Raw genomic sequence first — 12,279 nt, forward strand, 5'->3', positions numbered from 1 at the left:
CTTGTTCTGTCCGCTGCTAAATTCTCCTAGCTTCATCTCATCCCTGCCATAACAGTCACTTTAAATTCCTTGAATGGTTCAGTCTACTCCATCTTCAAATTCCTTCCACAGGCCCATGCTCTGGTCTGGAAAATGCATTCTACACAATATCTGTCTTTGCTTATTTTTAGTCAGCCTTCAAACTCAACCCAATTGTCATTTCTCTCATTTCTCTGGACTAGGTTCATAACCAGCTCTCTTTACTTTTTCTTCATAGTACTTTAGCTAGTTTTATTATCCACTTAAGTTTAAGTTGCCCCCTGCTCTCACTCTCTGACCCATGCCTCTGCCAGTTAGTAAACTCTGCTGTACATGATCTGTGTTCATTAATCATTGTATCCTCATCTTTGTATAATGTCAAACTCAAGGTGGATATTCAATAAACATGTGGTGATAAAATAGGGAAGATATGGAAATAAAATTTAGTTCCCGCATTCTAAAAGCTAGCTTATTCTAGTAACACTTAAATATTTTTATTCAATTTATCCAGTGAATTTATGTGGTATGTATTATTTGCTCCAATTATTGGTAAGGAAAATTTAGTATAGAAAGGTAAATTAACTTAATCAAAATTATAAAAGTTTGGGCAGGGATCCCAACTCAGTTCTCTACATTTTCAAGCTAGTGCATGTGTTTTATGCTCTACCATTGGGGTGAAGATTTAAAGAGCAAAAGTAGAAAGGAATGTAAGATTTAAATCGTGGTGATAATTGCAGAACTCTGTGAATATACCCAAAACTAATTGAATGTGCACTTTAAAAGGGTGAATTTTGTGGCATGTGATGTAAAAACATCTTACGCATCACAAATAATTTTATGTAGAATTAAGAAAAACAAAGCATAATATTATTGTTACCATATCTATATATTAGAAACCCATCAGATATTACTATTATTATTATTGATAGATCTCTTGGGACAAGCCAATGCTCATATATATTTACCCACACATTTATCTTTCCTTGCACATCAGTATTTCCTACACCTCCAAGATTTTATCTAGAAGCCTTTTCCTTCCAAGTTAAGAATATCTCTTAATATTTATATCAGAATTTATCTGCTGCTGCTGAATTCTCTTCTTTTCTGAGAGATCCTTTGTCTCTTTTTTAGCAGTAAATCAGTTTTATTTTATTTTATTTTAAATTGACTTATTTACATTCATTCACTATACATCATTACAGCATACAAAAAGAGATTTCCCATCAAGAATACACTGTATATTGGCTCAATCAAGCACATCAACATATCATCAACAAGTAATTTTCCATTTCTTGTTTCCTGTATATTTTGCTTTCTTTTGCCATCCTTGATTCCCTACCTCTCACCCTCTGCCATGTCTCACCCTCCTCCCACACTGTCTCTGGTATCCATGGTTCTTTCTATGCCTTTACACCCCATTTTATTGATTTGCTAATGAAATTAATCTTAACCTAAATATTTCTGATAGCAAGTGGAGCTGATGCATACATATCCATGAACACAAGTCTGACTTTAGGCATAAACTTCAGTGAGTAGAATAAACATACTATAAAGTAGCACCTAGCTGGGGCTATATAGCTTACTACAGTCATCAAATATGCAATTTTTTTTTTAATTTCAAGGAAAACAGTTTTCATGTTTATTTTTCCTCCTGAAACTTTTTTTTAAGTTAATTAATTTACATTCATCCCCTAATCATCATCATACCATACAAATGTGGTTACCCATCCAGAATATACTGCATAGTGGCTTAATCATGTATGTTATCATCAATAATTTTTTATTTCTAGTTTCATATATGTGTGTGTATATTATGTATACATATATATATATATATATATACACATATATATATAAACCCCTATGTCTGACTCTCTGCTCTTTCCCACCCTCTTCTTCTCACACTGTCTCTGGTGTCTACAGTTGTCTTTTTTTTTTTTTTTGAGAGAGATTTTCACTGTAGGGCACGTGCGCTCGCCAGACAGACAGAGAGAGACATAGAGACAGAAAGCGAGAAATCACCCCCCAGGGGGGATGGTCACGCCGCAATCCCTTCTCCTCCATTCTCCTCCCGGGATCTTGGGCACGCACGCACACGCGCCCGGCGTGAGTTTTAAGCCACCGGGTCCGGGACGCGAACCGCAGTCGACTACGTGGGAGTCCAGCGACATAGCCATTACGCTAACTGCTGGTTCCCTACAGTTGTCTTCCATTCCTTTTCTCCCCACATTTTATTGATCACACAGTTTCTTAAGTAATCTATTTTCAATAACAAGTTCAGCTGATAATTTGAAGAAAAGCAGTTTTGAATTGGTAAGGAAATTTGCTTAAAACTCAAAGCCTGGACACTAGTTAGTATTCTGTTCAAATAGTAGTACATAAACCTATTGACAGCTCAAGACAGGAGAAAAACTCTTAAAATCGGACAACAAAGCCTAGAAGAAAAATAGCAGTATTTTTGTCAAAAGTCACAGAATGCTATTTCACCAGTTCAGTCTCATGTACTCAATCTATCTTCTGTTGTGGTTTGTACTTCCCTATTGAATCCTGGGATATAATATTCAACTCCACACTTGTCTCTACAATTAAATTGGCAATTTTCTTAGTTTTGAACTCTTATTTCTGTGTGTCTGCATTTAATTTTCCTGACATAGCACTCCCTTGAGAACTTCTTGGAGATCTGGTCTGGTGCTGGTAATTTTGCTTGTTTAAAAAAGTCATTTTTTAACTTAGTATGTTGGCATCTATTAACTATTTTACTAAAAACAAGACCTTTATGTTTATTGTGGCAATGTTCACTATCACTAAGACATGTGATCAACCTAAATGTCTGTGAACATATACTCTATGGAATATGACTTAGACATAAAAAACAAGACCTTGGTTTTTGATAGAAAGTAGATAAATAGGGAAGATTTACTGCTGAGTGAAGCAAGTCAGGTTATGAGAAACACTGTATATCTCTACTTCATGTATACTGACTGCACACTATGTTGGAAACTGAAATATAAGAGGATATAGAAGCATGGAAAATGGTACAGATACTGGATACAGTGTGGAAATAGAGTAGAAGGGAGAAGAGTGCGAGGAAAAATATTAAGGAGAAAAACAGAGAAGCAAGACATTTATGGGACACAGAAATGGATTATTGTCTGTTGATGATAATGTGTATAGTATCCTCAACTGGACTGGTGTGAAGTATATTCATATTGGGAGAATTTATTTTACAAGCTAAGTGATGTATAGTGATTGAATGTATAAAAGAAATAAAATAAAGCAAAAGGGCATTTAGAGTGAGCAATATCAAATATATCTCATTAAAACATTTAGAAAAATATATTTTATCAAGAATGTGTGTGTGTATACACTATATTTCATCATATATATCTTTTCATCAAGACTGAAAATATAACTATTAATACATATATTCATCAAGAGTGTGTGTGTGTATACTATCAATAACAATTAATAATAATCAGTTTTAAAAATGGAAAAAGGGGCATGTGTGCGTGTGTGCCCAAGATCCCGAGAGGAGAATGGAGGAGAAGGGATTGCGGCGTGACATCCCCCCTGGGAGGTGATTTCTCGCTTTCTGTCTCTATGTCTCTCTCTGGCGAGCGCACATGCCCTATAGCAAAAACCTCTCAAAAAAAAAAAAAATGGAAAAAGTTAACCCTGTGCTCTAACTCTTCATGGATCTTCAATCTTCACTCTTCAAAGACAATAACATTCAACCATATTAGTAATTTCTTTTACTATTAGCCCCAATATAGCTTAATTTTTATATTTTTGAATTTTATATAATACATACTAACTTAATATAAAGGTAAGGATTTGAGGCTCTTATACTATTTCTACTAAGTATACACATAATTTATCTGCCTTTTTTTAAAAAACAAAGCATAAGTTTGGTTAGATCAATCGTGTTTACATATATAATTATGACTGTAAATTTTTTCTGAGAGGTTTTTGCTATAGGGCGTGTGTGCTCACCAGACAGAGAGAGACAGAGAGACAGAAAGTGAGAAATCACCTCCCAGGGGGGATGGCCATGCCAAAATCCCTTCTCTTCCATTCTCCTCTCGGGATCTTGGGCACACACGCCCACATCCAGATGTGAGTTTAAGCCACCTGGTCTGGGACTTGAACCACAGTCAGCTATATGGGGGTCCAGCGACATACCCATTACACTAACTGCTGGTCTCATGACTGTAAATATTATTTACAGTTGGGCCACATAGGACCTGGAAGGAAAAGGCTAATAACCTGTTCCCTGACTTTATTTTAGCTGTATTGTAAGGTCAAGAAATTATTAGAATTCAATCTGTACTGAATACAAGATAAATGGGAATTTTGCTGTACCACATCAAACACTTTCATCTCATTGTTGAGATTGTCTACTGAGAAATCAGTAACCAATATTGGTGAAATGCAATCGAATCAGAGAATTGGGAGTTAGTTACATACCCCTAACTAGCTGACTGTAAACCTGAGAATACACACGATTAACTACAACAGCTCCTGGAATCCTCAAAGCTGATGGCTTTCCTTGATTGAAGCTGTCCATACCACCTAAGTGCAGAGAACTAAGTTACCAGACACTGTCCCAGGGTCTTATAATATCCTTGCTATATTAGCATGCTGTGTGGTTTCATCTGCATTGCCTTTCCTTGAAGCTAGGGGAGGTTAGTGTTAGGTGAAGCCTATTCTCTCATGAATTTTAATGTTGATTTGAGGCCAAAATACAGAACTGGCAGTAGGTAAAGGTCTAGATCTGGTGGCAACACAAAACAAGCAAACATTTCACAAATTTGCTATATGCAAAATTTAAGGGTATAGCATGATACATGGAATGTTCACCTCTACTATTTAATGTAATTTTATATTTCATATAAAATTTTGTCAAAATTTAAGAATAAATTGTATCCAAGACCAACAGAGATAGAGCATATGCACCATCTTCTCTGTCTTGCTAATGACAACCACAAAAAGGCCAAAATAATAAAACATTTTAGTATATTTTATAAGAATTATGGCAAGCCCACATAACCAGTAATGCAAAATAAAATGAGAAAGTATTTTTGAATTTGGTTTTAAAAAAAATACATGGTTGTTACTATAAAATAAATGGGAATTACAGAAAGCAATAGTCAAATAATACTATGATCTAATTTTAACAAAACAAAGGGAATTTGGCATGCTATTGTGCTGAGCTATTTTTTCACATAGAATTGTTTAATCTGAATACATTAGGAGGAGTCAGATGCTCATCTATTGATTTTATTTGAGGTTTTTTTTTTTGGTGGGGGAAGAAATGTCCTTTGAATATGCTGAATTAGATTGTGACAATTCTTATGTAACTGCACATATACAGAAGTTTATTGTTATGGTTTAAATGATGTCACCTTGAAATGTTTGTGTTAAAATTTGGTGAGCCATTGCGAAGATATTAAGAGGGTGGATGGGACCAGCAGTTGGCATAATGATTCCATCACTGAACTCCTACATTACTGACCACGGTTTGAGTCCCGGACCCAGAGGCTTAACATCTATGTGTGCCAGCTCAAAATCTGGACAGGAGAATGGAGAAGGGATAGCAGCATAGCCATACCCTCAGTGGTGATTTCTTACTTTCTTTCTGTCTCTTTGTCTCACTCTGATTCTCCATTGGGGGGAAAATAAAAAAACAAAGCAAGAGGGTGGAAGCTTGATCTGATTATTTAAGAGGTTGAGCCTTTGAAAAATAATTACTATCACATAAAGTTATCAGGATAGGCCCACCTGAATACTCACGGTTTATAAGAGAAGAAATGACACCAGAGACACACGATTGACACATACACTCAAGCTCTTGTTCTGCTCAAGCTCTCGCCCTGTGATGTCTTATACCACTTTGAGACTCTGAAGAATTCACCAAAACAGGAAGATCCTCAGTAGATGTGACTCTTAGGGGCCTTGGACCTCCAAACTGTGAGCTAAATAAACTCTATTCTCAGATAATTTCAGTGATGAGCAACACAACAGACTAAAACATTCACTGAATTGTAGTCTTAAAAAGGCAATTCATTTTATAGTATTCAAACTACATCTCAAAGTATGGGTTCCAAAATGCACCCCCTACCAGGCAGCTGTAGTCAGTCAGGCTGCTAACTTGGAAGCTGTCCTCTATGGCATCAGGAAGAGATCGTGAGCCTAGGAGATGCATGAGGCCAGAATAACAGTTAAAGATAATACGGGTTCAACCTAGCCAGCAATAAACAATTTACCTTGCCTCAATCTCTTCTCCTTATAAAAATGAGGGAGGGAATCAAGAGGAAGAAGAAAGAAGCAAAACATCTAAGGGACCCAAAATGGAAAGAAATCTGTTGATTATAATGTATATGATTATGTCTTTGACAGGACCAATAAGCAGTGTATTTGTGATGGGAAAATTCATTTGGTATGCTGCAATGATACACAGTGATTGATTTTAACATATAAATTTTAAAAAAAACTAGAACCCACATGTTAATAAAAATGCAACTATAAGCATATTAGTTGAAAAAATAATTTTTCCATTTATAATAGAACCATTTTTTCCCCAAGTCTAGTCCTTTAAGAAAAAGCCTTTAAATATTACTCACTAGTAAATCTGGTGCATACATTAACCATATTTAGTAAATTTAGTGAAATGCTAAGTGTACTCATGTTAAAAAAAATAAGTAAACTAAAAATAAAATAAACTTCCCCCACATACAATATCCCTACATCCACACCAAGGAAAACCACATTTCACACAAGAGAAGAAAGCAAAAACACAAAACATCACATAAAGCATATGTGAAAATGTTCGACTTAGTCTCTTGCTATTCTGAACAACAACTAGTATATTTTCTGTTAATACAATTAAATAAACATACTCTACATAGGAAAGAAGTAAATAAAAAAAACATGCCATACAAATATATTACACTATTCTGGATGGTAACCTTTCATACAAGAAGGAATGCAACGGACCATCTGAGGATAGCTTTCTCCTTCTCCATGCTGAGATGCATGCTAAATTAAAAGGCAAAAATACTCTTCTTCACAGGCATTTCCTTCCTAAACTAACAGTCATCCTATTTAACAGGTAACAGTTGTGGAGTTGTTATTGGTTACAGAGAATTTTTACTCTTCTTTTAAAAAACAGTGTAAATTGAAGACTAAGTATTTATGGTACCTACAGTGATTTTAAGACTGTAATAAGAACTCTGATTAAAACCCAAGCCTTCGGACCAGCAGTTGGCATAATGGCTATGTTGCTGGACTCCCATGTTGCCGACAGCGGTGGGAGTCCCTGATCCGGTGTCTTAAACTCGCACCGGTTGCATGTGTGTGCATGCCCAAGGCCCTGAGAGGAGATTGGAGGAGAAGGGATTGTGGAGTGACCATCCCCCTTGAGGGGTGATTTCTCACTTTCTGTCTCTCTATCTCTAACATTCTGGCAAGCACATGCGCCCTGTAGCAAAAACTTCTCAAAAAACAAAACAAAAAAAAACAAACTCAAGCCTTATTTTATATTGGAAATAGATTTTAATTATGTTTATTATATTATAGTGATAAATATAATTACAATTATATTTACTTATATTAAAATCTAATCTATATAAATATTTCTCAAGGTTAAATTGAGTTCTGACACCTTTAATGGCCATTAAAAATTTAAATGTTTTACTATGAAAAAAATCTAAATTAAAATTTCAATTGTTACAAAAAAAGATAAATTTCCAGATGCCATCATATATCAATTCAACAGTTTCAACAATTTGGCATATTTGCTTTATCTATGTATGGGTTTATGGCTAGGGGCTTTAAAGAAATTCCAGACTCTGTATTTTTTTTATCTCTATAGTCTTTGGTAGGAATCTCTAAAATGTATAATTTCAGTGGCTACCAAATTTTTCTCTAGTTCGAGACATTACTAAACAGAAATATAAATAACATATATCTAATTTGCATCATGATATGGAGCTGTTTACAATTTTTTATATGAAATTTTATTTTTTTTAGATTCTTGCCATAGGGTACATGCGCTGACCGGGGAGAAAGAGAGAGACAGAGAGAAGGAAAGTGAGAAATCAACCCCATGGGAATGGCCATGCCATATTTCCTTCTCCATGCATCTCCTGGGATTCTGGGCATGCATGCACACGTGCCTGGTGTGAATTCAAAGCTGCCAGGTCCAGGACTTGAACGATGGTTGGCCATGTGGGAATCCAGTGCCTTAACCACCATGCCATTTGCTGGCCACAAAGATGTTTAAATTTTAGGATTTATTTAAAATTCACAGAAGACAAAGTATTGAAAATTCTCAACACATTACTGCCATTCAAATATAGATGACTCTATTTTCCTGTTGGGAATTACAATTTTATTTTTATTTATATATTTATTTTTTGGAGACGTTTTTGCTATAGGGCACGTGCGCTCACCAGAAAGACAGAGACAGAGAGACAGAAAGTGAGAAGTCACCCCCCAGGGGGGATGGCCACGCCGCAATTCCTTCTCCTACAATCTCCTCTTGGGATCTGGGGCATGCACGCAAACCCACCCAGTGTGAGTCTAAGAGTCTAAGTCACCAGGTCCAGAACTCGAACCAGAGTCAACTACATGGGAATCCAGCAACATAGCCATTATGCCAACTGCTGGTCCAGGGAATTACAATTTAAAAGTTTGGATGGCAAAGTTCTTTCTAGTACGTGGCTCTATTTCACTGAAGTATTTATGTTTAATAATATAAACCCATAACTCTTCTAATGATGATATGAGAAAAAATAATCTTTTACCTAGATATTCAAATTCTTCATCCCAAAAGTAGGTTGAACAAGCTTAAAATACTGTACAATATTTAAGTTAAAGAGTATAATTTATCAGGATTAATGCAATTTGTGTATATTGGCAGTAAATATATTGAAATGTCATTCAACATATCATGTCCACTGACACAGGATAATAGTATCTGTGTTGTCTTCATTACTGTAAAATTGAAATAAAGTTAGTAACACTAATTACACATTAGAAGACTTATATAAAAAGGCAAAGAGGTTAAAATTTATGTAAGCATTGATACAAATACTAAGTCATTATACTAATGTAGCAATATACTGAATTAGTGTTTCAGCTCTAAGAGCCAGTTTGACTTTTATTCAAGTATATTTTATACCAATTTTTTCATATATGACACATTGAGGATTTAAAAATTTTGTTTTAAATACAATTTTCTATCCTTAGTTTATGTTTCTACTTTTCTATGTGTTTGTTATTAAACTATACCTTCAAAATAATCATCTCTTCTCGGCTGTGTTTTCTTTGGTGGTTTTGTAACAGAAACTTTGTTTTCATTGTTTTTAAATAATGCTAGGCGCACAGTGGGATCTAGATAGAGACAAAAAGAACAAGGTAACGGTTTAGTCTGGTTCATTCCTTCTTGAAATGCCTTACCATACCTTTATGGTGGCATTAACAAAATGTACACACACACACACACACACACACACACACACATCAAACAGGGTGTTTGCTGAGAACAATGAATATGGCATTATCCTAGATTTGACTGTCACACACTGCACGCATGCTGTGAAGATCTACATCGTGCCCCACAAAGATATGCAACAATTAAATGCAATAGCAAATTAAAAAATAAAGTTTAAAAATCTACTCTACAAGGCTATATGAAATGACGAAGCTATTTTGAACTTATAATTTCAAAAGGTAGCCAATCATGTATATATTCTCGGTTATCTGATTAAACATACAGATAACAGTTAAAAGATAAAAACACTAAAAATGTGAAAAATATTCACACATGTATACTTTCCAGTTATGGCATCACCTTTTCATTTGTGGAGTTACTTTATAGTTTACTATTTTAGTTCCTTTCTTAAATTCCTGAAATTTCTGATGGAATAAAGCAACACTCTCAAAAATATCTAACTAGGTAAATGCTAGCATTACAGAGGAAAAATATGTACCCTATTTTCCTCCCTCTAAAATATGGGGAGCTGGGATATAGTAAATGAAAGGAAAGGGATAAGAGGGGAGAGAAAAAGATTATTTCATTACTTTAACACAGAATAACTGTGTTCTTTCTTGCCATAAGGTATTATATTTACATAACAAATATGTATAAATTTTCTATGTTTTTAAAGAAAGAAACACATCAAACCTATTAATTTTACAAAATAAATGACATTTTTGTGAATGTACCAATTTTTTTATTGGTAATAAATGGTTATATAAAACGTGGAAGTGGGTGATTTGGTACTGCTGCAGTAAGATGGAGTTGTTGCACATGGAAGAATTGTAGGTATGTGGTAGGGAAAAGAAGATAGTTACATGAGCAACAGGAGATAACATACTGAATGAAAAGTTACGCATTCATAGTAAGAACATAAAACAATTCCGAGAAGCAAACATTTTCTTAGTATCTTGTATCATCCATATGAGAGTTTAAGAATTGCTGACTAATATCTAGTGCAATAGAATAAATATGCTAACTGGAAAAACAATATTTTAAATGTCATGAATCCCAAATGTCATATTTATTTTTAATTTGCTACAGGGTGTATGGGCTCGCCAGAAAGGAGGAGAGAGGAGAAAGCATACCCCCCAGGGAGATGGCCATCTTTTCACTCAGGCTTTTGGGTGCACACACACACACACACACGCACCCAGTGTGGATTTTTTTTTTCCTAAGAGAGAGATTTTTGCTATAGGGTGCGTATGCTTGCTGGAGAGACAGAGAGAGAGAAAGCAAGAAATCATCCCCTATGGGGGATGGCCATGCTGCAATCCCGTCTCTTCCATTCTCCTCTTGGAATCTTGGGCATGTATGCACACACGCCCGGTGTGAGTTTTAAGCCACCAGGTCTGGGACTTGAGCCACAGTTGATTATGTAGGAGTCCAGCAACCTAACCATTATACCATCTGCTGGTCCCCCAGTGTGTTATTTATTTATTTAAGTTTGACCAGAGAGGGTCAGAGTGAGAGAAAGAGAAAGAGAAAGCAAGCCACCAGGTCCAAGACTCAAATTTCAGTAGGCCATGTAGGAGCCCAGAGCCCTTAACCATCACACCACTTGGTAAACCCCCTCACTCCCAGTGTGTTTTTTAAGTTACCAGGCCCAGGAATTAAGCCTCTCAGTTAGCCATGTGGGATTGAGCCACCTTAACCACCACACCGCTGCTGGCCTCTGCATATTTTAATTAAATGCTACAGTAGCATATTTTTTCAGAATGTAAAATAGAGATGCAGAATAAACAGTATTTTAAGTTATTCTCCTACATAAGCAAACCGATGGTTTCCACTATTTATTTATTTATTTATTGCTATAGGGTGCATGTGCTTGCCAGACAGAGAGAGAAACAGAAAGCCAGAAACCCTCCCCCGGGGGGATGGCCACGCTGCAATCCTGTCTTCTCCATTCTCCTCTCGGGATCTTGGGCATGCACGCACACGTGCCTGGCGTGAGTTTTAAGCCACCAGGTCCGGGATTCGAACCACAGTCAACTACATGGGAGTCCAGCAACCTAGCCATTACGCAAACTGCTGGTCCCAATTTATTTATTTATTTATTTATTTATTTACTTACTTACTTACTTACTTATTTTTAATAGACCATAGAGTCATTAACACCCATCATGCCATGAATTCATAGGGAATAGATTCCAGTAGCTCAGGCTCCTTTCCATTGGTTCTCACAATGTATGCTTCTCTGGGTGGAGGAGGCTGGTGTTTTAGTTGAACCCAGGTACCTTTGTCTTTGGTTTCCTTCTTTTTCTAATCATTTTCCTTCACATGTTTTAGGAAGCTATCTCTACTCTTAGAATGATTGATATGCTTAATACACACATTCATTCTCTTGGTAAGAATCTTGCCCTTGTTTGTTTACAACAATGCCAACAGCATGCTGGGTAACATGGTAGACTCTTCCAGTTTTCTCATAGTAACATTTGTGGGGCATTCCTTTTTGAATAGTATCTATTCCCTTGATGTCTATGATATCACCTTTTTTCTATTTTCGCATATATATTGCCAAAGGAACCACTCCATGTTTTCTAAAAGGCTAGAGAACACATTATCAGGTATCTCTCCTCTTTCTTCTTGTGTTCATCATTTTGGTTAATTACTGGAAGATGGCAGTTCCAGTCAAAAGGCACCACCGATTTTACCATCTCTATAGTCTTGCTTTTTACAGAATGTTGTATACTTGGCATAATAAAGTAGTCTTTTGGGGA

General features: G+C 35.8%; 1 protein-coding gene across 1 annotated transcript in view; it reads right to left on the reverse strand.

The window, feature by feature from the left end:
* LRRIQ1 (leucine rich repeats and IQ motif containing 1) overlaps positions 1-12,279 on the reverse strand; it is a 176,093-nt gene that overhangs the window by 45,971 nt on the left and 117,843 nt on the right. The window contains exon 23 of the mRNA XM_006169613.1: positions 9,313-9,414. Coding sequence (XP_006169675.1) covers positions 9,313-9,414 — 102 coding nt within the window. The remainder of the gene's footprint in view (positions 1-9,312; positions 9,415-12,279) is intronic.

The sequence above is a fragment of the Tupaia chinensis genome, unplaced genomic scaffold (genome assembly GCF_000334495.1).
Source record: "Tupaia chinensis unplaced genomic scaffold, TupChi_1.0 Scaffold147312_1, whole genome shotgun sequence".
NCBI lineage: Eukaryota > Metazoa > Chordata > Mammalia > Scandentia > Tupaiidae > Tupaia > Tupaia belangeri.